The sequence below is a fragment of the Aspergillus pseudoviridinutans genome (assembly GCF_018340605.1).
Source record: "Aspergillus pseudoviridinutans IFM 55266 DNA, scaffold_10, whole genome shotgun sequence".
Lineage (NCBI taxonomy): Eukaryota > Fungi > Ascomycota > Eurotiomycetes > Eurotiales > Aspergillaceae > Aspergillus > Aspergillus pseudoviridinutans.
In genome coordinates this window covers 446,074-469,746 of record NW_025091290.1, presented here as the reverse complement: position 1 = coordinate 469,746, position 23,673 = coordinate 446,074, and the positions used below count along the sequence as shown (strand labels likewise).

Below are 23,673 nucleotides of genomic sequence, written 5' to 3'. Positions count from 1 at the left end.
ACTACGCCACACGAGGAAATAGAGGTAATCCCCGACGATGAGCAACCATGTATTTAACACTCGGATTATCAGCGGTGGGAATTGCTTATGGTTCAAGTCTGACGGCAGAGCAGCAGCCGTACACGCCAAGAGTATTCCATTTACATTGTGGCTCAACAGCTTGACACTACTTGCGTACCGGTCAAGTTTATACAACATGGAGCCAAGCGGAACTTTACCGAAGACGAATGCAGGACTCGACACTAGCCAGTCTAACGATGACACCCGTCCGATTGGGCCCGATTGCTCAGTGACATTGGAGAGGGAGTATGTGGTCAGTTTCGACATGAATCCCTCTATGGACCCTCGAAACATCGACTACGCAAGGAAATGGGTCATTGTCTTGATTGTCTCTCTCGGGTCTCTCTGCGTGTAAGAATATTTCCTATTGCTTTCCTTGTGAGCCCCAGTTAATGTGCTCTAGGACCTGCACATCATCTATGTACACAATGACGTACCGCCAACTGACAGAAGAATTCCACTGTTCATCGTTGATAGCCACTCTAGGGCTTACAACTTATATTTTTGGACTTGGTGAGGACCCTTGGACCACGAGGCTTGTGGCTATGTGAGTTTGCTGACTTTATTCTTAGGAATTGGTCCATTGTTTCTGGCGCCCCTCTCGGAGGTTAGTAGTAGCCCTGACCCCTGGTGCTTTAGCAGGCAGGATACGATACTCACAATCTACAGTTGTACGGTCGACGAAACATCTACATTATATCCTTCACCCTCTTCCTGATATGGCTTGTTCCGTGCGCGGTAGCCCGCAACATTCAAACTATGATCATAGCGCGGTTTTTTAACGGCCTGTCTGGGAGCGCGTTTCTGAGTGTTGCAGGCGGCACTGTTGGTGACCTCTTCAACCGGCAGGAGCTCGCGGCCCCGATGATGTTCTACACTGCGAGCCCATTCATTGGCCCTGAGATTGGCCCTCTGTAAGTATTTTATATCCTTTCCGTCCCATATATTCTGACTTATTCGCCTAGTGTTGGTGGCTTTATCAATACATTCACCACATGGTATGTCCCGTTGCTGTGAAAGGCGGAAGGCCGATCACTAACTTCTCTAGGCGCTGGACATTTTACGTTCTCATAATCTGGACCGGTGCAATCCTGGTACTGATCTGCTTTTGCGTGCCGGAAACCTACCATCCAGTGTAAGTCCCTCGTCACGAAATACTACTCCATATCGGGTCCACTAATGGTAAGCAGACTCTTGAAGCGCATGGCAATGAACCTTCGCAAGGAAACCGGAGATGAGAGATGGAGAGCTCCTACCGAGAAGTCATACACCTCCGTCCTGCACATGATCCGCTCTTCCGTATACAGACCGATGCAACTGTTGGCATTGGAACCCATGTGCATGAATCTCTGCATATTTTCTGCCATCCTGCTAGGCATCCTATATCTCTTCTTCGGTGCCTTTCAGCTGGTCTTCTCCAATGTCTATGGCTTCAACCTCTGGCAAATCGGCTGTTCCTTTCTGGGGATCCTCGTCGGAATGGTGTCAGCGATCATGACGGATCCCCTATGGCGCAGGAACTATGCCCGTCTCGAACGGCAACATCAAGAAGCTGTTGGGGAGAAGAACGAATCCTTGCCCGAATGGCGACTACCTCCTGGTAAGTGTCCCAAGACATCATTAATGGCATTGTGTATTAACGAAGCGAGTATGAAGCGGTCGGTGGAGCTCCKCTTGTAACTATTGGACTCTTCATTTTTGCATGGACAGTCTATCCACATGTCCACTGGGTGGTGCCCATTATCGGAAGCGCAGTGTTTGGAGCAGGGTATGTTGTCTGAGCCAACACAGATAGATGACTGGAGCCGTTCGCTAATCCTTCGCATATACAGCACTGTGCTAGTCTACTCTGGTGTATTTACGTTCCTGGTGGATGCGTATCCCACATATGCGGCGAGTGCTTTAGCTGCCAACAGTTTTGCACGTTCGACATTTGCAGGGGTCTTTCCCCTGTTTGGCGTCCAAAGTGAGTATGCCCTAGTTCAGCGTTCGTTGATCTGCTCCCCCTGAAGTGGTACTAACCATTGCGTGTATAGTGTACGACAGGCTCGGCTACCACTGGGCAACATCGCTGCTAGCCTTTCTTACGCTCATAATGGCTCCCTTCCCGTAAGTAGCCCTTATCTTGCCCTTTCCTAGCGAACATTTTACGACCATGTGGTACATGACGTTATATCTCGTAATGCATGTTCAATGTGCAATCTTCATCCAGCAGTGGCTGACAGAATCTCACGATGCCATTTACAGTTATATATTCTTCCGCTACGGCAGTCGGATCCGGAAGAAGAGTCGATTTGCAACATCACACACCTGAGAGTGACAGCAACCAATTATGCCTGTACATGTATTTTTACTATAGAAATAGAAATAATAATAGAGAGTACAAAGTGAAGGATTATACATAACAGAAATTCCTTGCTGCAGGATACTTAGCAGTCTGTATAAGATTACGGGCTGATGAACTTTCAATATCTATGCATTTATCATAGTAACACGTAATGAGAGAGTCTAGAGATATAAATCATGTCAATCAAGAAGGGTGTTCTTATCATGCGTACGCAATTTCAGGGAAATCTTATGAGGCATCAAGCACCATAGGAAACTCCTAGAACGTTAGTACTTATCAAGAACACTAAGCAGACGGGGTGAAGGGTTAAATGGCTCAAATAGAACTCCCAGGCCGTAATCTTGGGAGACCGTCCACAGGCTCTCGTAGTAGGAGTATGGCTAGCTTAGCGTACCACTATGCCAGACGGGACGAGTGAGCTTCTTCGGGTCGTCAGTATGGGGCTTGTCAGCAAAGACAGGTCTGATTGATAACGGTAGGCCTCAGTAGTCAAAGACTAAGGCATAAAATACGTTTCTGCCCATATAACTGCATTCAGTGCATTAAAAGAAGTAGAAATGGGCGCAGCAATTATGGGGCAAAATAGTAGAAGAGGTCTAAAGAGGCAGGTTTGGTGTAGGACGATGTCTATATTTTGTCGAGAAATGTTGTCGCATCGTAGGTTCGCGCGTCCGGATTCCATTATCCGTGTCTAATCGACCTAACGGGGTTTAATTCGGAGACCTTTTGCATAGCAAAATGACCCTTTCTTTCAGATGCCTGACCGACTTCGAGAATGGATTCTCCGAATGAGTGTGTTTTTGAGATATCTTTTGGTCATCTTGGGATTGAAGAGAAGAGCGCCCCGTGCCACGACGATAAATTGATCTGCGACTTCATAGTGTTAGTACTCAATCAACCACAATCAACCACAATCTATTAGAATGCCACATACGATGGGGGTGTTATTGGATCATCCAACGGCCTTGTAACATTAGGTGGTTCATATGAATGTCGTCGGTTTCCTGGGTGTCCAGCATCGTCCGAGTCTTCCATGTGCGCTAACGATCGAATGAAGGGTAAGACAGCATCTTCCGAGAGCATTTCGTATGCATAATGAAGGACCGGTTCAAGTAAGATCGGTGGCGGGCAAAAAACCCCAGGTGTGCTTTCCATTAATGTGTCTCGCATCCACCCTGGTATGTTGATTTCGCGGGGAGCATTGCTAGCAATATATGTATCTTTCAAATGTTGCCATTCTCTGGAGACATACGAATCCTCTTTGTCAGGGGTGTCTTCACCTAGCACACTGAAACGTGCTAGAGATAACTTGTAGCTCTCACGGTAGTGCTTCACCTCTGAGATGAACTCCAGTGTTTCGAGACAATGGTTCTTAGCAAGGTAATCCACAAAAGCCTCGAACGTATACGGATGTTCGCTTGAGTGGGATAGGATCTCGCAGAGAGTAGTCCTGAAATGCCGTTCCAGCTTCATTAGCGATCCTTGTCTCATAAGGCTGCTCAACGCCTGGGGAACTCCGGGAAAACTTACATAAAGTAGGATCTTTAGCAATCAACCTTGCGGGCTTCGAGTCTCTTCAATCCATAGAAATGATAATACTGGCTAGCGATTTTGGCAGCAGGTCAAGTATATATTATAGGTGCGAAATGGGCTTTTTTTATTACCATGATTAGAAATCAATTGGAACAGCCTGGAGCTCCTAGCAATAAAATATGACTAATAGGTGGTCTTCTGATATCGTTTTGCCTATTGAGGCTTGACCTAGACCTGAACAGTCTTTGACTTTCTATGGTTCCAGGGAAATGAACGGCTAGCCACAGCGAAGTAAGAGAGTTGAATCCATATTCGCCCCCAATAATTCTCCGCCTTGTTGGCCCATTATTGCGATAACTTTACCCGAGCCACATCCCCCAACCTCTCCCCCAAGGTATGTATCTGCAGATAACTGGGAGAAGCCACCATAAGTAGCAGTAGTCTCTTATATGGTTTTGCCTAAAATATGTAATCGTTCCTATCAAGCATCATATGGTTCGCACTATAATAATGAGCATTAAAATTGCCACATTGTTACGTCTGGACATAAAATTCTCTACATGTGCAGTAATCAAACCGCATCACGGCCCTATGTAGTATCACGGGCTTGGATCAAGTGCGATTTCCTCGACTTCCACCCTCTCCGGTCCGATACCCCTTACGTCTATGATACCACCGAAAGCGGCGTGCACTGGCTGATCATCAGTACCCTGGAGCTTGAGCCCAGTAACACGAGCATGTGTTTCCCGAAACGTCAACTTCCATGTCAACTGAGCCCAAGGGAAGAAACCATGCGCTCGAGAGTAGCTTGTCCTGTGCAAAACCGACGTCTTTGGGAGACAATATCCTTACCCATCCTTCTCCTGACGATAATGCCGAAATCAGCTCATATTCTCTTCCACTGCGCGATAAAGAACTATTTTCTCGCACTTTTTCGCCTTTATGCGGAGATCGGAGGAGTAACTCAGTTGGCACGCTTGCCACAAGTGTATCTGACTCAAATTGTGATTCTATCCCGAATGCATCAGCAGAGAGCAAGATTCCGTCTGCAATATCTGTCCACTCGTAGTTCCTTTCTGCGTTTCTTCCGTGCTCTCCCTGGTATTCAGTAATGCAAAACTCAGGAAAAGGGAAATTAGCATCGTCCATTGATATTTGTTGATTAAAGACACCAGTAACTTGCTCTTGACTTCCTTCATGGGGACATTTTCATTATAAGTAATGCCCATACCCTCTGTCCCCAATGCGCCAACTAACGCCCAACAAGAGACTTTGTCAATTCCATATGTTTATTGCAGCTTGCCTACAAGCATATCAAGAGGACTATGCTTATAGTAGCCCATAAACCCGGAGGCTACGAATGACCGGTGGCGCCGGCGCAGCCAGATCTCCGGCGCGGTTGACAGCAAATGTGCGACGTGAGGACTGGGTCTGGCGGTGTCAGGTCCATGGCCTCCCTTTTGTATGAAGTAGCCTTCGGCCAGATAACGTGCCGGTTTGGAAATGGGAACAGTGATATCTCGAACAGTTGCCTAAGTCCCTGTGAGGAAACTATCACCAACGAGCCTGGTGCCATCAGCATCGACAAGATGTGTGTGGTGTATGCCCAATGAAAGTGTTAATGCTGTTAAAGGCTAATGGCTCATGATCATGCTTTATCCAAAGCAGCTGTGCGGGACCAAATGGAATCAGACTGAAACATATAGTGAGTTCATCGCGGACGACTAATTAATCAGTGATTTAGAAAACAAGGTACGTCTTCCAGCTAACACTATTATGGTAATAACGTAATCTACGGCAATTCCTTTATCCCCAAGCCCCCAACCTCATCAATCTCTCTTGTTGTCTCCAATCTCCCTTCCTGAGGAGTGCTCCCACTCAGCTCCGCACCCCTCTGACACCCAAGCTCAACGCTCCCTTCCGATATATCCGACCTATATGTCTGCCGCTGGCCACTCTCCTCGCGCATCACATTCGCTATAGTCGGCACAGTAGACAAACTAGACACATGGCGATGATGCAGCTGTCTTACAGGGCTCGGTTCACCCTCAGTGCTGGGTGTGCTGACCGTGACAGGGGATACTTGGTCAGTGGCCGAGACGCCAGAGATCGAAACCGGACTGGGGAGGGAATAGTTGTTATACGGTGTGGGAAGCTCCACGGGGAATGCGGTAGTATGGGCTTTGCAACGATTAGCAGGATAAACCAAGATGATGGAAGGACGGACCTAGCATTTCGTAAACGGGATCACCACCTGCCTCCACACTTAGCGGCGACACTGCTGTTGCCGGCGTGATATTCGATTCATCCCCAAATACACTGTATCCTGTTGACGCGGTCGTGTCGCCTGATTTCGGTACGCCAGTCATTGACCCGCCAGTGTGCATCCACCGCAGGATCCAGGGTCGAGCTGATTGCTCGCTTGTGGATTGTGATTCTTGGAGCTTGCGACGGCGACGGAGACACCAGAAAATGACAGCTACTGAGATGAGAAGGAGCCCGAGAACAACGCCAATGATGGCGCCGGCCCACCTGGGGAAGCTGGACCCAGTGGTTGGGACAGGGACGATGGTAGGGACGATGGTAGGTGAGCTGCTAGTAGTGCTGTTGTAGGGGTACCAGGTGCTAATAGTCTTCGTATACTTGATTTTGAACACATCTGCCAGAGATGAATTGGTCCAGGAGGTGGGTGATACTCTTGTGGCGCCGCCCTTGTAGCTGCAGTTCGTTAGCAAATAGGTACAAAAAAGGGTAACGTACGTACTCTCCCCCAATGACGGCAGTGACCAGGTCCGGGACTTTGTACTCGCTCCACACTGTCGGGCTGTAGGTGTTTTGGAACCTGCCGGTGTTCAGGTTGAATACTTGAATCGCTCCACCGTCAAGGCAATGAGTAGGGTCAAGATGCACTCCTCCAAGAACAAACATTTGGTCAGGATATGGTTTGACACAACGGTGACCGCTCCGGCCATGGGTGCTGTTTCCACTGTAAAGCTTGATCCAGCTGAAGGAGGGCAAGGATAAGACATAGACATCGTCGGACGGTGTGCTTTCCGTGCTCAGCCCGTCGTAGCCGCCGTAGATGTAGATATTGTGGGAGGATCCGTCTGCTGCACTCGCATAGACTGAGCAGAATTGCGTCAACTGAGGAGGAATGTCCCCCGTCGTGTTTTGCGGATACCTATTCTTAATGAGTATTCGACGCTTTACCGGCCCAAGAACTCACCATTTATCGCCGCTAACATCGTAGACAGACACTGTCTCCATGAACCCAGGACTTGCTCTCTTACTGGCGTTTTGCTGGGCACTCGTCAATCCTTCCGAAGAAAAGATCGTGACTGAATTGATCACTCCCCCAATCGCCACCAAGACACCGGACTCAGCGACAGGAACCCAAACGAGCTCAGAATTAGCCCGCGCAGGGACATACGACGGTAACGACAGATTAGACCACTTGTTCGCGCGCATACTGGACATGTCCACCTTAATCATGCGGTCGGATGTGACATTGGCGGATTCATTATCAACATAGATAGGGCCCCAGTCCTTCCCGCGCATACCGCTGAAATAGAAACCCAGATTTTCGCTCGGTGCGGAAACTCCGGCCCCATTCGTCACGTATCTGGTCACACCGTTGTCCAGATTGTCGATGATGAAGCCTGGTTGCCAGGATTCTCGGTCCGGGCCATACTGGTATCGTTCGTAGCCGAGAACGGAGTTGCCGGCTGGGGGGTCTTGACTGTCTGTGAGACGCAGGAGGCCACTATGTATGGTCAGAGGGGAATCGATAAAAAGAAGGCCAAATTACCCGTAGAGGTAGAGCTCGTTGTCGTTAGCGAACATGACTCCATCGCGGTAGGTTGGGGCGATATTGTTTGCGATTCCTCCGGCTTTGGATACGTTGCCGAACAAGGCAGTCAGGTTTGAGGCTGTAGTATCGAAGGATGTGGTGAGATTGAGGTAGTAGAGCAGCCCGTTATTGTTTCCTGCACACGGTTAGCCTCGATCATCCATGAAGCTGGTGATACCTACCATCGTTAGCCAAATTAGACGTGCCATCAGCCAAGTCTCTATTCAGTCTATCAATATGCATCGACATAAAACGGAAGAGGAGCACATACCGCTTCCACCACAATGATCCTCCATCAAGGTAGACAGTATCACGAATCGTGTTAACTAAGAGATATGAGCATTGTCATCACGGGGACACCTTGGACAGAGTTACCTCGAACTTGATCCCAATTACATATCGAGACATTGATATTCCATCCTTGTGTGGTCGAACAGCCAACCAAAAGGGCAAATATGCCGGCTGACCTGCGCCAATTGAATCGCATTCTATCAGAAGCAAACGGTCAGGACAGAATCAGGACGAACAGCTCGGTCCATTTCCTGCTGCGGTTTGTTTTTCATAAATCGCATTACCATACGAGGCTGAGCACAACACGTCGAATTAAGAAAGCCCCAAGCCAACAGCAGTCGCAAATGGTAAGCATAGTCGTTAGTCAAAAGACGCGCTCGGGAAACAAAGAAAGAAAGCTCAAGCCACGAGGGCAACCAGGGATCGAAAAAGATCATCAGACGAAAGAGGAGAAGGCCAGACCATCGGTGCCCATACTATCATTGCTATCATGAGGCTTTGAAAATGAATCTGCTGATGGTGGGGGGAAGGAAGAAAACACACGAGTCCGTCATAGACAATACGAGTCGTGCATGAGGCTGATGACAGCCAGTGTCTTTGCTGGAAACAGCTCGCTTCGAGTGGACATAATTGCTACAAGGACGAAATTCTTGGGGAAGCCATCAAGGTCAAAGCAACAATTGTGTAACCATTGATCCGTGTTCCCCTCTCGTTTTCCCTTTTTGGTTAGTTCTTATTTTCTTTGTCCTCTGCAGCGCCCCGGGGCCATGTTCGGCACTGGCGGTGGGACAAAGAAAGGAAACCAGAACATCTTCATCAAGCCATATCAAGTCACTGCCCTTGATATTGTATCACATATACCAGAAAGAGAAAAATATAAGGAGCTGGTGGAGTGAGACAAAAATCACCAGAAGATTCGCCCCGACGAGGACAATTATTCAACAGAGATGTGTATTGATCTGCTCTCATTCCGTGGAATTTCTCGCTAGTAACCCAACCATAATTGCTTATTGTTGCCTTATGTACTAGACTCTCGAGTCATGCAGCCACAATCATCAGCCCTCCCTGCTACTGTACACTGTGCCCGGTCTGGCATTGCATCTACTGACGTGTTTTCGTGCTCAGCCTTCAAAATCTTCTGGGAATCATATCATAGACAGAGATGAGTTAGGGATCTCGGGGCCTAAGCGTCGAATATCCAGCCTCAGCCTGATCTGGTCACCAGTAACGGCCTGTAGTACGCTTTTTAGTATGCATACTCAGCACGTAGATGAGTTATTGTCTCGGAACTGAGTTTGTTTCTTTGTCCATCGCTTCAGCCACGAGGACCTCCACTTCCGGCACAGACGACAACAATCACAAGTCGTTGTTGATTTGCAGAAAACTATTTGATGATCGTTTCTAGAAACTATCCTCAGTTTCCTCATCCTAATTTTCTTCTAAAAGAACTTTGCTATCGCACTACGACGGACTAGGGACAGTGGACATCATGAAGCTTTCACGCGCAACTTTGCTGGCCCTGATAGCGGCCTCGTCGTTGTCAAATGCGCTGGATGCGAATAGCCTGTTGGCATTGCGTACTAGTTCAGCAGAAGATGTGACAGTGACAGAGACAATTTTTGAGACAGTTACTGTGTCCGGATCTTGGGAGGTCAGTTGCAATTGTATTGTTCCTTATAATTTCTAAGTTAGAGCAGGCAACAAGCAGCCTCCAGACGAGTCTTCTCGAGCATTCAATAGCTATCAAACGCGCAATTACTCCATCGACCACCGCTGCGACTCCCGGGTCATCACCGATTGGAGCTACAGAGACAAGTACATCGATTATGACAACGCTCCCGGAATATATTTTAGCCAAAAGGCAAATTCCTCCAGAGTCTCCGCCTATAATCACAGGATCAGCGGGCACAATCACAGTGACATCAACATCAACAATCACGACCTGTCCTGTATGCGCAAGTACATCGACTACACCCACCACAACGCCACCTCCAACGACCAGTAATCCTGTCACCATCCCGACAACAGCACCAGGGTCTAATGTTACTGTGACTGTGACAACCACCGTTCCGGGCCCCACGGAGACTGACACTGTCACCACGACTGTCAGCTTGCCTGGCACCACAGAAACAGACATACTCAATAGCACGGTCACTGTTCCGGGGACTGCGGGGACGGATACTATCACTACAACCATTAGCTTACCAGGTACCACGGTGACAGACATACTCAATAGCACGGTCACTGTTCCGGGGACTGCGAGGACGGATACTATCACTACAACCATTAGCTTACCGGGTACCACGGTGACAGCCTCTCAGGGTTCAATCTCGACCACTACTGTCACGACCACCACAACTCAACCAGGGTCAACATATACTGTGACCCTAGGCGATGGAATGTCTCGCAACACCACCGTCACCATTACTGCTGATGGTGGAACAACTGTGACTTCGATACAGACAGTGACCGACGCAACCACTGTCACGAAAAATGCAACTACATTGGTAACTGTCCCAGGGTCTACCGTAACAGTCCCTGGTTCAACAATAACGGTCGTAACTACATCGACTGAGAGGACCACCCAAACCGTCACCATTTCTGGGGTCACAGTAACAGATACCGCGACAGTAACTGAAACCTCAATGGCAACAGTTACTGATCCTGGAGCGACTATCACTAACACAACCACATTGACCGAGATCTCGACCTCGACAGTCACGAACCCAGGAGCAACAGTGACAGACACAACCACTGTGACAGAGGGCACTAGGCAAACCATTAGCCAGATTCTAACGACAACGGCCACCGAAACCGTCTTCTTGCCTGGGGCAACCGTGGTGGATTCGAAGACCATTACCCTACCTGGCACGACAATAATGAACTCGGAAACTGTGGCCCTCACGGTCCCTGGAACAACAGTGACGAATATGAAAACAATCACTGAATCTGGGACAACGATGACAGTCTCTGAGGTAGTCACCATTCCGGGTCCCATGGCCACGACCATAAAGACAATTCCAACTACCCTCCCAGGATCAACTATAATCACCACCATCACTGAACCTGGACAGACAATTACCATGTCCGGATCTGTCACCACATTGCCAGGATCAACTACTGTCCAAACCAATACTCTTCCTGGCGTCACAACGACGGATAAACAGACTGTTCCAACAACTATGCCCGAAGCAACAGTTGTCACTACCATCACTAAGCCAGCAAGTACCGTGACAGTATCAGGCGCCGTTACTACTGTACCAGGATCCACTATCGTACAGACGACTAGTCTCCCTGGATCACCATCAGTTGAGACTGTGTTGGTGACTGTCATCTATAGCACCACCATTTTCAACACAGTAACATTGGCTGGTTCGTCTTTTCCAAGTCCTGATTAAGTTACTTACAGTATAGTTCACTGACAAAGTAGGCTCTGATAAAACTATAACCATCACTGCTCCAACTGCATCTACAACTCAGACTGGCAACACTGTGACAGTCCCTGGAACCACCACAACGCTATCCATCTGTCCAACACTCACGATCAACCCCACTTACACTCCAGCCGCTCCCCTCCCACGAAACTACACCTGGGGTTGTCCACCAGGCTATCTCTGTAAACCCAAACACACCGGCGCCGACGCAGGCTGCAACATCGAAGCCGGTCTGCCAGCCGAGTCATATGTCTGCAGTCCGGACGAGTGTATTAAAAGCCCACCCTTCATCCACGACCAGTATTGGGGCACGCCAGTAGAATCCAATGAGATTGGATCAACCTACAACATATCGAAAGACTACTTCAACCTCGACCCTGAGATCTTCGGCCTGAACTACTCCATCTTCCGCATCCCGGATCTCAGACCTGGCGATGAGCACTACTACATCCGGTCCTCTCGTCGATCATGGAGCAAACTACTCCCCCGGCAGTCGATCGGAGTATCCACCGTGCCTGGCGCTTGTTACGACGAGTGCAACGACGCAGCATTGGAGGTCGAATCTACCGGCAAGACACCGGAGATCTGCAATGCCGGTTCGGCCTTCAACATCTCCCTTGGCCACTGTGAGAAGTGCTGTAGCATCCACAAGACTGCTACCTCTGCCAGCTTTGAGCAAAAGGTTTTGCCGAACTTTCAGCAGTTTTTGAACTTCTGCGAGGGATTGGAGACCTCGTCGGCTACCACTGCTGCTGCGGATACGGTCAGTTCCAGCACGAGGAGTGGTCAGGCGTCTACGACCACAGGAACGACATCCACGCGGAAAGGCGGTAGTCTAATACAGACTGATCCATTACCAGCATCGACTACCCTAGATACTACAAACAAGGGGACTATGGGTCACGATGACTCTAGCACAGCGGCGGCTACAAGCTTTGCGGAACCGACAGCAATGTCCTCGCCATCTCAGCAGGCAAACACATCACACTCGACAACAGGTCCCGCTTCGGAGAAGACTCCACAGATCTCTTCCGCTAGCAGCGACACTGGTGAAAGGTCAGCTAGCGCAACATCGCACAGACCGACAGATACAAATTCCGGAGCAAGCCCGTCTACAACTGCATTACTTTCTACAGGCGCGGCAAGTCCTCAGACGGTGCCATCTCACTGGAGTATTCTGGCTCTCGTGTTTGGAGTTGTGGGTTTCCACGTTTGATTATAGTAAAGGTAGATTGATGCTCTTTTTATTGAGATTATGCGTTTCTGAGATATATATAGATTGTTTGTGCTTTACATATAACACTAAGACAGTGCTGTTCGAGAATAAAATCTTGATGTGGACCTTTCCGTATACATTATTAGATTAACCTTTTGAGTTGGAGATGTTCATCCTCCTCTCAAGAAAAGGATCTATTCATCTTCTCTGCTCCTATTTAATGCATTTCTCTACCCTGAGCGGACTAATCCCAAACAGGTACCCCGCTAGTTTAATCACCTTCCTACCTAATATTTTATATTAGAAAATAGTAAATTAGCTAGTTAGAAGCAGATATCATTTATAATCATAAGTATCCCTGCAAACAAATTTATTTTCAAGGTTTAAGCGAGCTCAGCCCCTCCCTACTAGTGACCTATCCACTGAGCAATTGTACAGTTCAAGCGTCCCTGGTTGCAATAGCCGAAACAGCGAACGGGTTTGCAGTGAAGGTACCTTTGGGATCAGCCTTATCCCTTGCCCTACCCAGTTTCTGGTACTTGTCCGCATCCTCATAATAACATTTCCAAATCTCCTGCTTCCCTAGGTCCCAGTCACCATAAGACCCCCAGAGTAAACGTCTGTCCTGCTTGCTAAAAGGGCTCGAGGGACCGACCATAATGGAGTCATTCTTGGCCTGCCATTTTTCGGCATACCCTTTATACTTGTCGCCCGGTTCATGAAAGCAGTCTAGCACCTGGACAACCGATGTGTCCCTCCAGCTGTACGAGGTACCGTTATCCTTGTTTAAATAGAAACGCGAATTGTCGCCTCCATAGCATTGGATCTGCACTGAAAGCTTGCAATGCGTGTAGACTTCGTACCCCGTGTCTCCCGGGTTATTATCGAGCAACTGGTCCGGGTTATAGATCAAGTCGATGCGATCAACCACACAGTCAACCCAGCCGTCCTTTTCGAGAGTCTTCGAATTCGTAGAGTAGGTGCGCTTGACGTAAGGGAGATCAAACTCTCGCTGCTTGGGGAAGATCCATCTTCCAGTCATTTGAGACATGTCCTCTTCGAGCTCGTTGATGAGGAGGGTTTCTTTTTCGAAGAAACCCTTCAGGGCCCGGAACTTGTTGAACCATTGGCCAACACTCTCGTCATACTTGTCATCTTTGCTGGTTGGGCACCACTGCGCATAGAGCACGATGATGGCGGGGAATCTGCCATTCAGCCAGTCAAGAAACTTATCCGCGAGGGCTCCCTTGATCTTATTTTGAATGCGTTCCCATTCGTCAGCATTCTTTAATGTGGGGAATAGCAGCGTGACGGGAAAGTCGGTACTGAGGACGCTCACACAGAGGTCAAAGCCTCGCGGGACATTGCTATCGTCAGCCATTTGTGCGACTGCAGTAAGCAGATTTTTGAGGACCTCCGGAGAGTAGATCCAGAGTCCTTTAATACCATGTGGTCCCTTGAATCCATCTGGACCGGAAACTGTCCCCATGTAACTCTTGGCCTGATATACTTCGACGATATAGTGCGTGATGATGCCAAAATTACCTGGACTGCCCCCGAGTACGGCGTAGAAAAGTTCGGCCTCGTTCTCCTTAGAGACGTCTCGAATGACACCGTCATGACAGACCATACGAATGGTTCTGATATGATCGCCAAAAAGGCCAAAGCTACGGCCAAGTTGGCCATACCCACCAGTCTGACCATGCCCACCCAGACATACGTAAGCGCACTGTCCGTGGGGGACAAACAGTTGGTGGTGCTTGAGATATGCGTTGAAGTCCCTGAGTTGATTGCTGACGCCAACGTACACCAGTGCTCTATCCTGGTCAATGGGGTCGCGGGGATTCAGAACCATCAAGTCCTTGTATGTGTTGCTAAGGTCGATCTGAATGTTCTTGCCACTGGTAGACGATGCACCACTGTACTGGTGACCACCACTCTTGATAGCGATAGCGACTTTGTTCTCTCTGGCCCAGTTCACAGCCTGGATGACGTCTTCGTCTCGTTTCGGCTGAACGATGAGATCTGGGTACATGTTGTGATCATCCTCGTGAGTTGAGGTCGCATATTGCTGTTTGAAGTAGGCGTAGTCCTGTTTCTCAGCTGGAGTCCCATCGCGGGAGTATTGCATCCCCTCAAAATCTTGAATTCGGACCATGATTGCTTTCTGAAAGAAGTCAAATACACAATTGACTGAATTCTGGTGGACACGCTTCAGACGCGAGCGACACCCAGCCTGATACTTTTCAGGAGTGCTTGGGGACGCGAGTAGATTTGGGGGCGTTCAGCCGCTTTGGTGATTACGACATGATATCTGTAAATTCAAGTACTCGTCATTGATATGAATGCATCGAGGCATTGCATCACTAGCATATAATGATGATGTATATCTATTGCACTGTTGCTAGGCAAATCTATGGTAAATCACATTACTCTTGCCACAGTTGCAGAGGGCTGCAGGGATCTATCTACTAATTCCTTAAGATAGTGGCATTTATGTTATGCCAAGAGACAAGGAGGTGCTGCTTCTCTGCTGCGGAACAAGTTAGCCTTTGGTATGGACCAAAGATACACCAAGCGGTGAATAGTGGGCCTAGATTAATGGTCCTAAGTCTTCTTGGGAACCGAACAATCTTAAATAGATAGTTTTACCGTTTGCAGAATCATGCCAAGGCCTAGAACTTGAGTGACACTATCTGGCAGAAGCAAATATGTCATGTGTTTTGGCCCCTTCCCCACATCAACATCATTCACTGAGGAATTTGGAAACCAACAGAGATATACTAAACTTTGTCTCTTATCAGCTTAAGAATGATAAGAAACTCTAGAGGTGGAAAGCATGCTATAATAAGATTAAGGCAAAATTGATAATAAGTATATAAGGAGTATAAGTATAATGAGATATAATTCCTACTATTTTAACTAAAACCATATCTAGGTTCTAGAGCTTTGACTCATCTAATGTCCCCTCAGAGAGAGTTGGCTCCAGGAGGTGACCAGGCATATCTGGGCTATTTCCATATTCCCAGGCGCACTTCGCATAGCGAATATTCTTGAGCTTTGTGGTAAGATGCGATCTGACTGGAGATACTCCTGAACTGAGAAATGCGCTATGCGAACAGTTACGGTGGTCTGCCCATTGCCTTTCTCCGTGGCTGCGACATCGATAAGACCGAGGCAAATGTCGACGAGGTCATCTTACTCATACAAACGACCCTGACGATCAAGCCGCGGTAGCTCATTGAGATCAACAGCAGTGCGTCGATGAGCTCATTAGCCATGAGCGGTCAGGTGGAGAAGCAAAGCAGAGTCAAAACCCGCCGCACATCCTCAACATATTCTTCATTGATATTGCACAAGATTCGCTCATATGTCTCATCGAGATCGCGGGGCAATGTGTTTAGACATTGTCAAGCTGGATCTGGTTGCGGACCTGTCTTATGGCTTTAAACTAATACTCAACATACTAGAACCTAGATATGGTTTTAGTCAAAATAGTAGGAACTATGTCTCCTTATTATGCTTATACTCCTTATGCACTTGTTGTCAATTCTGCCTTAATCTCATTATGGCGCGCTTTCCACCTCTGGAGTTTCTCATTGTTCTTAAGCTGATAAGAGACAAAGTTTACTATGTCTCTGTCGGTTTCCAAATTCCTCAGTGAACGATCTTGATGTGGGGAAGGGTCCAACGATTCACGTAAATCTAGCTCGCTCCGACTTGTCGCCAAAAGATGGACACCAGGTATAGTCCAACTGCGTATCACTTGTATCGCTCTTAAGGCGCCTTCCCTTTTGGAGTCTCGAGGGCTCTCATCTAGCGCGTCGAGTAAGAATATAAGTACCGCAGAATCGTCCAAGAAAGCGTCGAAGTGTGTCAAGCAGCGCATGCACTGGGGAAGACCAGGATTTATACAATGTATGCAGCTGTTCTAGATCCCTCTCGCTGTCTTGTAGTTGTACCGATAGCTGCAACAGCAACGTGCGTAACATACCATTATCGTCTTGCTTTGCCTCGTCGTTAAAGGAAATGCAGAAAAACGCGATCCCGGCTTCCTTTTTATGCCTCATCTCACGAAACGTGTGCTGGATTGCGGTTGAGCAGAGGACCAACTTGCCACATCCTGCGAAACCATTCAGCCATAGGAAGGAATTGCGTTCCTCTAGCCAAGTCCGAAACTGATGGCCGTTGACGAACCATAGACCTGTGCTTGGATGACATTTCGCACATGTTACGTTTTGGTTGAGAGATGCATCCGGCGCCATAAGCCAGCAACGGATCGTGAAAGAGACTTGACTAGCATTTGTTCGCTCGACAAGTGATTTTACTTCCGATATACCATCTTGGATCTGAGTCTGGCTCCTCAGCTTGCAGGATATCGAGTGCGACCGATAGGTTTTCCCGTATGTGCCTTGTCTCCTTATAGCCCATACAAATTCACTTTTAGCTTATGTCATCTCATCTGGCAGTGTCGTAGGGGATTCTCGTGGGTTAGTAGTTTTGTTACAGTGATGATGATGATGATGATGATTTCGTACGCTGACCCCTCGCCCTCGGCGATATGCAGGATCTCCCTCTCCTATCTATCTATGTGTATTCCCTTATGTACAGTAAACCATTGCTTTCCTAACAAATTTGGAGCCTCATCAAGGCCTGCATTAGCCTAGTTGCCTGGTGTTCTGTTCTGCAGCCCCTATAGTATATAACTTTAAAACCTATAGAATGCTTCGATAAAGTCTAGTATAGCCTCTAGAGTGCTACTATCTTACTCAGCATCTTATACTTTACCTTCCTTACCTTATTACCCTCCTCCTAGCATATTTAAAATATTACTAAATGTACCCCTGATTTTCCTCTATAGTTCTTATCGCGAATCTCTAAGTAGTAGGCAGTCTACTATACAGACTACTATCTCTTGCACACCACAGATACATCTATTATAATCCTAGAAGTAATATACTTTACTATACATCGCCAGCCAGGAGTAGCCTATCTAAAGTTATATAAGCAGATATACTCAGTTCCACAGGAGTAATCTGTATAGTCATCAGGTATAAATTAAGGGTAGGGTTTTGTTAATTTAGCAAAGGTGCTCTCCCTTATAGATTTTATCTACTCTTCCTTCTACTTATTTAGGATCTTATTACAGATGAAACCATTTTTACATAAGAGAAGATATTAAAAGGGATGCATCTTCCTCAGACCTACCGCTTCTCTGGTAAGGCAGTCAGCTTTATTATTTCTAGGGTTATTGCAATGCCCTGGGACCCAGGACCCATTAGAGGCAAATTAGGATCCCTTGTGCCTTTATTTCAGAGGCTGCCTGCAGCATAGCTTAGATAATCCTTTGGCCTAACTTATTAGATGGGTTTTAAATTATTTGCAGCACTAACATACTATCACTAAGAATAGGTACAGCCTTACAGGTTGCTTAACCATGCCTAGAGTACTTCACTTCTTTTATATTATTTAATACACCAGGCTAATGGTGTAGTATATCGCCATGAGCTCTGCGGCATATACTGACCAGTGTTCTATTAACCCAATGCTGACTTGTCATGATTCCAACGCCTGTAGGTCTATGTCAAGGACTACAGCTGCAGCCCTCAGTTAGTTCTGCTGGCCTGACGCATCGGAAAAGATCATAATGCCTGGCATGGCTCTTCTGGTCGTGGCGCTCTCCTTAGCCTTTTCTCAGTCAGGTTCTATCTCAATCTCGACAAACGGTTGGTTTTGTTACAGTGGCGCCCGTTATTGCCTTCTACGCTGGGCAACATACATGGTCTCTCAAACTCTAATCACATGATGCGCTAACCCCAAAATGATTCGCGTGTAAATTACCAGTTTTGTATGTACCACGAAATAATACATGTTCTTATCCAGACGCCTGTAAATTCCCTTGCCGAGAAATACAGGATTCCGTAATGTTTCGAAGAATCGCTCGTAGAGGGGCAAACCTTTGGCTCTATCTTGGTTATCAGGATCAATTGATTCTGTCCTAGTGCGTACTCGGTGGACAACTACGCTCATCTGCACCCTGTTACGCAAAGGTGCACTTGCGTAGCTTAGGGACATGGGGTGGTAGGCTTCCTACTGGCTCAGCAGGCATGGTTAAAGTTGCCGCTGGCAAAGAGCTCTTCAAAGCTGGATCCACAGTGAATGCAATGGCTTTTTTCTTCAATGTGCCAGTTAATTCAGCAGCCCTTGAATGGAGCTTCCTTCATCCTTCGGGCACACTTGCATACGCTGGCATGCTTAATTTGCCTATTGACAAGAGAAACATACCTACTTCAGTTCTCAGCTTACAGTTAGTTGGCCCATAGCTCTGAGGCCTGTAAATGGACAATTGACGACGGTCAATGAATTACCCTTTCTGAGGATACTACTACCGTGCGGACACGACAGACCTGGAGGCGTCTGTCTGGCAATAATTGCAGACTAGGACTTCGATCTAGTCCAACATCGCGAGCCAGGCCAGTAACCTCCTGCTCGCCGAAAGGGGATGGTGTGCTGTCTTAGAATCAGGCAAATGACTTATATGCGCCTGGACGCCACCATTGGCTGTCAGTTCATATAATTATAGGTCAAAGGAGACACCCACTCCCCCTTCCTCACCCCCCTCCTCTCCCGTAAAGCGATTACTTGCGTCTTTTGCACGCTGCGCACGGTCCAATTGATGTAGATTTATTCATATTAATATGGCATCTATGATACTTGACAGGAGAGAGAGGAGAGTGCCAAACAGGATTGCAACAATTACATACTCATCAGCGGAACCCATCTTGAGAACTAGGGACTGAAATGTGATAGGGAATTTGAGGCGACTGGTTGTCACTAAAGCAATAGAGATGGACTTGATCTGTCACACGAGACATGACAAAACAAAATGCGGATCACGCTCGATCGATGATTTGGAGTCTATCAAAGTCCGCCGCCATGAGGAAACTCTAGTTCAAAAGCAAGGAAAAAGTAACTGTGTAGCCAACGACATTGGAAAGCAGGTTGGACAGGTTGACGGTATGCATGCCCTCCGCATTCTCTTTTCTGCAAGGGATGCTGGAGAGCACCCCCTCCCCTCGTTAACAGCCAGTCATAGCGATTGGCCAAGGCGAATGGCCATGAATGATCAAGGTTTATACTTGTGTAACCTTCAGTTGGTGACTGTAGATTACAGAGAGTGGCAAAATGGGACATGGTGTTTCAGATCATCATATTCTGCACATGAATTCATCAGGGAAGATCTGGAATTAGCCACGTCAATGTTAGAGTAGAAGGAGTCCATTGGGTCCAGTACACGACAATGAAAGATGTCCTGACCAGACACTGTCCCGCACTGGCACCGGTCTTAAAGAAGAGCAAGAATGTATCTGCGCCGTGGGAGAAGCTACCAGAGTCCAAGAAGTACACTGGGATAGAGACGAATGCCCCATAAGCTTAATGGTCTTGGCCGGAAATTGACATGTTGGAACTATTCTAGAGCCTAGAAAAGTTAATATAGCGTTGACCATTGCGTTGCGTGTTAAAAGAGTCAATTCTCTGATTGATAATGATGATCGTCAAAATATTCGTGTCCCGAACTCCCTTTCCTCTAGAACTTTCCTGACCAAAAGTTCTACGCGGTAACGAGTGAACGGATCTTGTCTGATCTAGCGGCTTGTATACTGCAAGCATGCCAAGGACATGCGCCCCGACTCTAGGATAGCCCACCAAAGGATAAAACTCTTCCTTCACCAGCCGCCCGTAGTACCGTCCATCGCATCGCATGCCGGCTCAGAACTGGAGCGCAAAATAAATAAGATGGGTCTGGTCCCAGAACACTCTTCCAAGATAGAGGCCGGGACCGATGAGGCGGATCTCATCGCGTACCCAGTGGGCAACGAAGGAGGTCTGAGAGTAGTCGAGGACGATGCATTCCTTACCATCGATCCAGCTCGGCTCGCGGGTGATGCGAGCGAGGATGGCATCGAGGCCGAACACGGTGATTTTGTTCACAAGGACCATCTTCTGTGCATTGAAGATCTTGCCCTGCCAGGCGAAGATGCTAATGAACTGGGCGATCTCGGGCGTGAAGGGGGTGCCCGCCGCGACGATTGCCGTCCCTTCCGCATCGCCGTTCGGAATGGGGCCGGCTTCGGCGCCCTTGAAGAGGTCGTCGAGCTCGGTGTGGGTCATTGTCAGCAGCTTTGCGACATTGTAGGCCATTGTGACTCTCGTCTGCTTGGTTATGAGAGCTCGGAACAGGAAGGAAGATTGGACAATTGGGGGTGAGGATGAGATGGCGGATGATAGTGATTTTGAAGTTGTGGTATTTGGGGAAATTGGGATTTCTAATGTACTATAATGCAGATTTGCGGCTTTGATAAAGGGGGGCTTATCCGGTTCTTGATATTTAGTGTACTTAACTGGACAACTCAGCAAATGCAAGAACAACATGAGGATCGGCACATCTTATGCATCATGAGACAGGGGTGCGTTATAACAAAGAACTTGTGTGGCATTCAACCAGCTTTTACCGCCGATCGTCTCGCTCGCGACACACCGCCGGTCCATGGGCGAGGCAGTGCCGCTTGGGAATAGCTTCATCGTAACACACGCCAACATCCTCGCTCGATAGATGTATCGATAATCGTTTCTCCGCATGTATATGTATCTCCTGGGAACTTATTCTCGTCTTTCAGAAGGGCTTTAAGTCGTGCCTAGAAGTTAACCTTCCAAAAATCACTCAGAGCCAGGACGAGGTCGGGATCAATGTCTAAACAAATATGCCTAGCTCTGATATTCTCACGTTAGGAGACCTTCCACCGAAAGTCATAGCGGATATATTTAGTATTCTTGCATACTGTTTGGTACTTTCCCAACTACTTAGTCGGAGAAGTGGTAATTTACGTTCGCTAGTTGGCTGATCAGGCTGATCGGCCATAGGGACTGGCTTGTTCAGCGGCTGGGCTAGCCCGTTTAGCGGCAGGGCTGGCCCGGTTAGTGGCTAGGCCGATTCTGKGGCTGTCGGAAGTTAGAAATTCGGGTGTTCCATAATTCAAAGCATAATCGCTGTCCAGCTAGTCAAAATTGAAGCTTCCCATGATGGCATGCCTTCCGAGTCGAGAAATGGTTAGGAGGGAATACAAGATTGCTGCGAAATTGCCTTCTCACCTGCCGCTGGCTTATGAAGAGGGGTCACGTGGCCCATTTCACTAACAGCACCTGTGCCACGCCCCCCTTGTTGGTCCGCACACGCTTATCACCAAGGTCATCCTCAGTTTCACGACGACTCTACAGTACAATCAAATTTACTTACGTTTCCGCTTCTACTTTAACACTTTCCAAGAGACAGTTCCGGATTAGAAGGCCTGGCATATCCCATCGGGGTTGTACCTGCCGCCATCGACAGCCCTGTTCCTCGCCTGGTAGCACGATGTCCGCCCTGCAGGCCCTGCACGATTTCCTCGTCGGCGCGGTACTTATCGAGCGGCGTATCGATCCGTTCTTCCGTCCGTTCGTCGACGCGATCACACGCGAGCCGCTCACGCGCCTGGTGCAGGCGCTGATCCGTGCCCGCCTGCCAGACAACAAACTCGCGCTCGCGGAGGAGCAGCCCATCGCAGGCGAGGACGAATTGATCGCCGACATCATCGCCAACATGTCGCAGTACCTGCGCACGCACTATACCGCCGGCACGGCACAGCGCGGCGGCAACACAAAGACCCACGGCGTGGTGCGCGGCGAGCTGGTGATCCACGACGGCCTGCCAGAGAACCTGCGCCATGGCCTATTCGAGCAGCCACGCCGATACCCGGTCTGGGTTCGCTTCAGCGGCCCAGGGCCGGCGCAGCCACCCGATATCGAGGATGTCGGCGTGCTGAGCATCGGCATCAAGGTAATGGGCGTCCCGKGCCCCAAGCTGCTAGAGGACGAGCGCTTCACGCAGGACTTCACCGGCATCAGCACCCCAGTCTTCACGACGCCTGACCTAATCGCCAACGCAAAGCTGCAAGCTGCCATCAACCGTGGCTTACCACTGTTCTACTTCATCGGCCCCGGCGGCCATTTCCTCGATGCGCTGATGCAGGCCCTTTGGTCGCGCACGCAGACGAGCCCGCTTGAGACCGAGTACTGGAGCTGCGTGCCCTACCTGCTAGGCGAAGGCCAGGCGATGCAATACCGCTTCAGGCCGGTGGGCGCCACCCGCAGCCGCATTCCCGGTTTGCCATTCCGCCCTTCGGACAATTACCTGCGCGATGCCATGGCACGCACGCTCACCGCGCAGCCTGCGCGCTTCGAGATGCTGCTGCAGTTGCAGAGTGACGCGCGGCGCATGCCCATTGAGCATGCATCGGTACGCTGGGCCGCGTCCGACACCCCGCCTGTGGTTGTCGCGACGCTCGAACTGCCGAGCCAGCGCTTCGACACCGACGCGCAGCTCGCGTTCGCCAGCCGGTTGTCGATTAACCCGTGGCATTGCCTGCCGGCGCATCGCCCGCTGGGTAACCAGAACCGCGGACGGCTCAGGATCTACCAGGCGCTATCGCTGTTGCGCCAGCAGATGAACGCCACGCCGCACGTCGAGCCGGACGGCAGCGAGACCTTCGACCCGCCGTTGGCGCCGTAGGCGTACGTCGTTACATGGTCGTGAGGTAGTGCAAAGCGCGCACACCAGGGTGGAAGAAGTACACGCCGCCGACCACCTTAATAAAGAGCAGATCTGTTACAAACCCGGTGAATGTGACGAGGATGCATGTATCCTGGATCAGAACAATGGGTGGTGCGACTAGCAGAGAAGTCATGTGCTCCCGCGTGACCGCTAGCAGAGATAGCCAGCCAAGGCTTTGCTAGCACAACGAGCGACCCCTAAATTTTACACTATATATAGAGGGCCCGAGGGCTATATAAAACAGTCCTCCCATCGCAGGGACTTAGGGTCCCCTGCGGTTATCTCATGCTATGG

General features: G+C 48.9%; 6 protein-coding genes across 6 annotated transcripts; 3 read left to right on the top strand and 3 right to left on the bottom strand.

The window, feature by feature from the left end:
• Positions 1-196: 196 nt before the first annotated feature.
• On the top strand, positions 197-2,173 carry Asppvi_001929 (MFS transporter; the record flags this gene model as incomplete). Its single annotated transcript, XM_043307462.1, has 10 exons — positions 197-411; positions 464-573; positions 633-667; positions 730-974; positions 1,026-1,058; positions 1,109-1,195; positions 1,251-1,660; positions 1,771-1,828; positions 1,893-2,026; positions 2,097-2,173. 10 exons carry the CDS (start codon positions 197-199, stop codon positions 2,171-2,173), a joined length of 1,404 nt encoding a protein of 467 aa, XP_043163397.1.
• Positions 2,174-5,732: 3,559 nt separating this feature from the next.
• Asppvi_001928 (uncharacterized protein) lies at positions 5,733-8,086 on the bottom strand (the record flags this gene model as incomplete). The annotated part of the gene is made up of 6 exons (XM_043307461.1): positions 5,733-6,121; positions 6,168-6,658; positions 6,705-7,121; positions 7,167-7,703; positions 7,749-7,926; positions 8,062-8,086. 6 exons carry the CDS (start codon positions 8,084-8,086, stop codon positions 5,733-5,735), a joined length of 2,037 nt encoding a protein of 678 aa, XP_043163396.1.
• A 1,484-nt stretch (positions 8,087-9,570) lies between these two features.
• Positions 9,571-12,731, top strand: Asppvi_001927 (uncharacterized protein; the record flags this gene model as incomplete). Its single annotated transcript, XM_043307460.1, has 3 exons — positions 9,571-9,732; positions 9,779-11,453; positions 11,512-12,731. The coding sequence occupies 3 exons, from the start codon at positions 9,571-9,573 to the stop codon at positions 12,729-12,731; spliced, it is 3,057 nt and encodes a 1,018-aa protein (XP_043163395.1).
• A 439-nt stretch (positions 12,732-13,170) lies between these two features.
• Asppvi_001926 (FAD-binding oxidoreductase) lies at positions 13,171-14,889 on the bottom strand (the record flags this gene model as incomplete). Its single annotated transcript, XM_043307459.1, has 1 exon — positions 13,171-14,889. The coding sequence occupies one exon, from the start codon at positions 14,887-14,889 to the stop codon at positions 13,171-13,173; it is 1,719 nt and encodes a 572-aa protein (XP_043163394.1).
• Positions 14,890-20,501: 5,612 nt separating this feature from the next.
• Asppvi_001925 (uncharacterized protein) lies at positions 20,502-20,933 on the bottom strand (the record flags this gene model as incomplete). The annotated part of the gene is made up of 1 exon (XM_043307458.1): positions 20,502-20,933. The coding sequence occupies one exon, from the start codon at positions 20,931-20,933 to the stop codon at positions 20,502-20,504; it is 432 nt and encodes a 143-aa protein (XP_043163393.1).
• A 1,210-nt stretch (positions 20,934-22,143) lies between these two features.
• On the top strand, positions 22,144-23,337 carry Asppvi_001924 (uncharacterized protein; the record flags this gene model as incomplete). Its single annotated transcript, XM_043307457.1, has 1 exon — positions 22,144-23,337. The coding sequence occupies one exon, from the start codon at positions 22,144-22,146 to the stop codon at positions 23,335-23,337; it is 1,194 nt and encodes a 397-aa protein (XP_043163392.1).
• Positions 23,338-23,673: the final 336 nt, after the last annotated feature.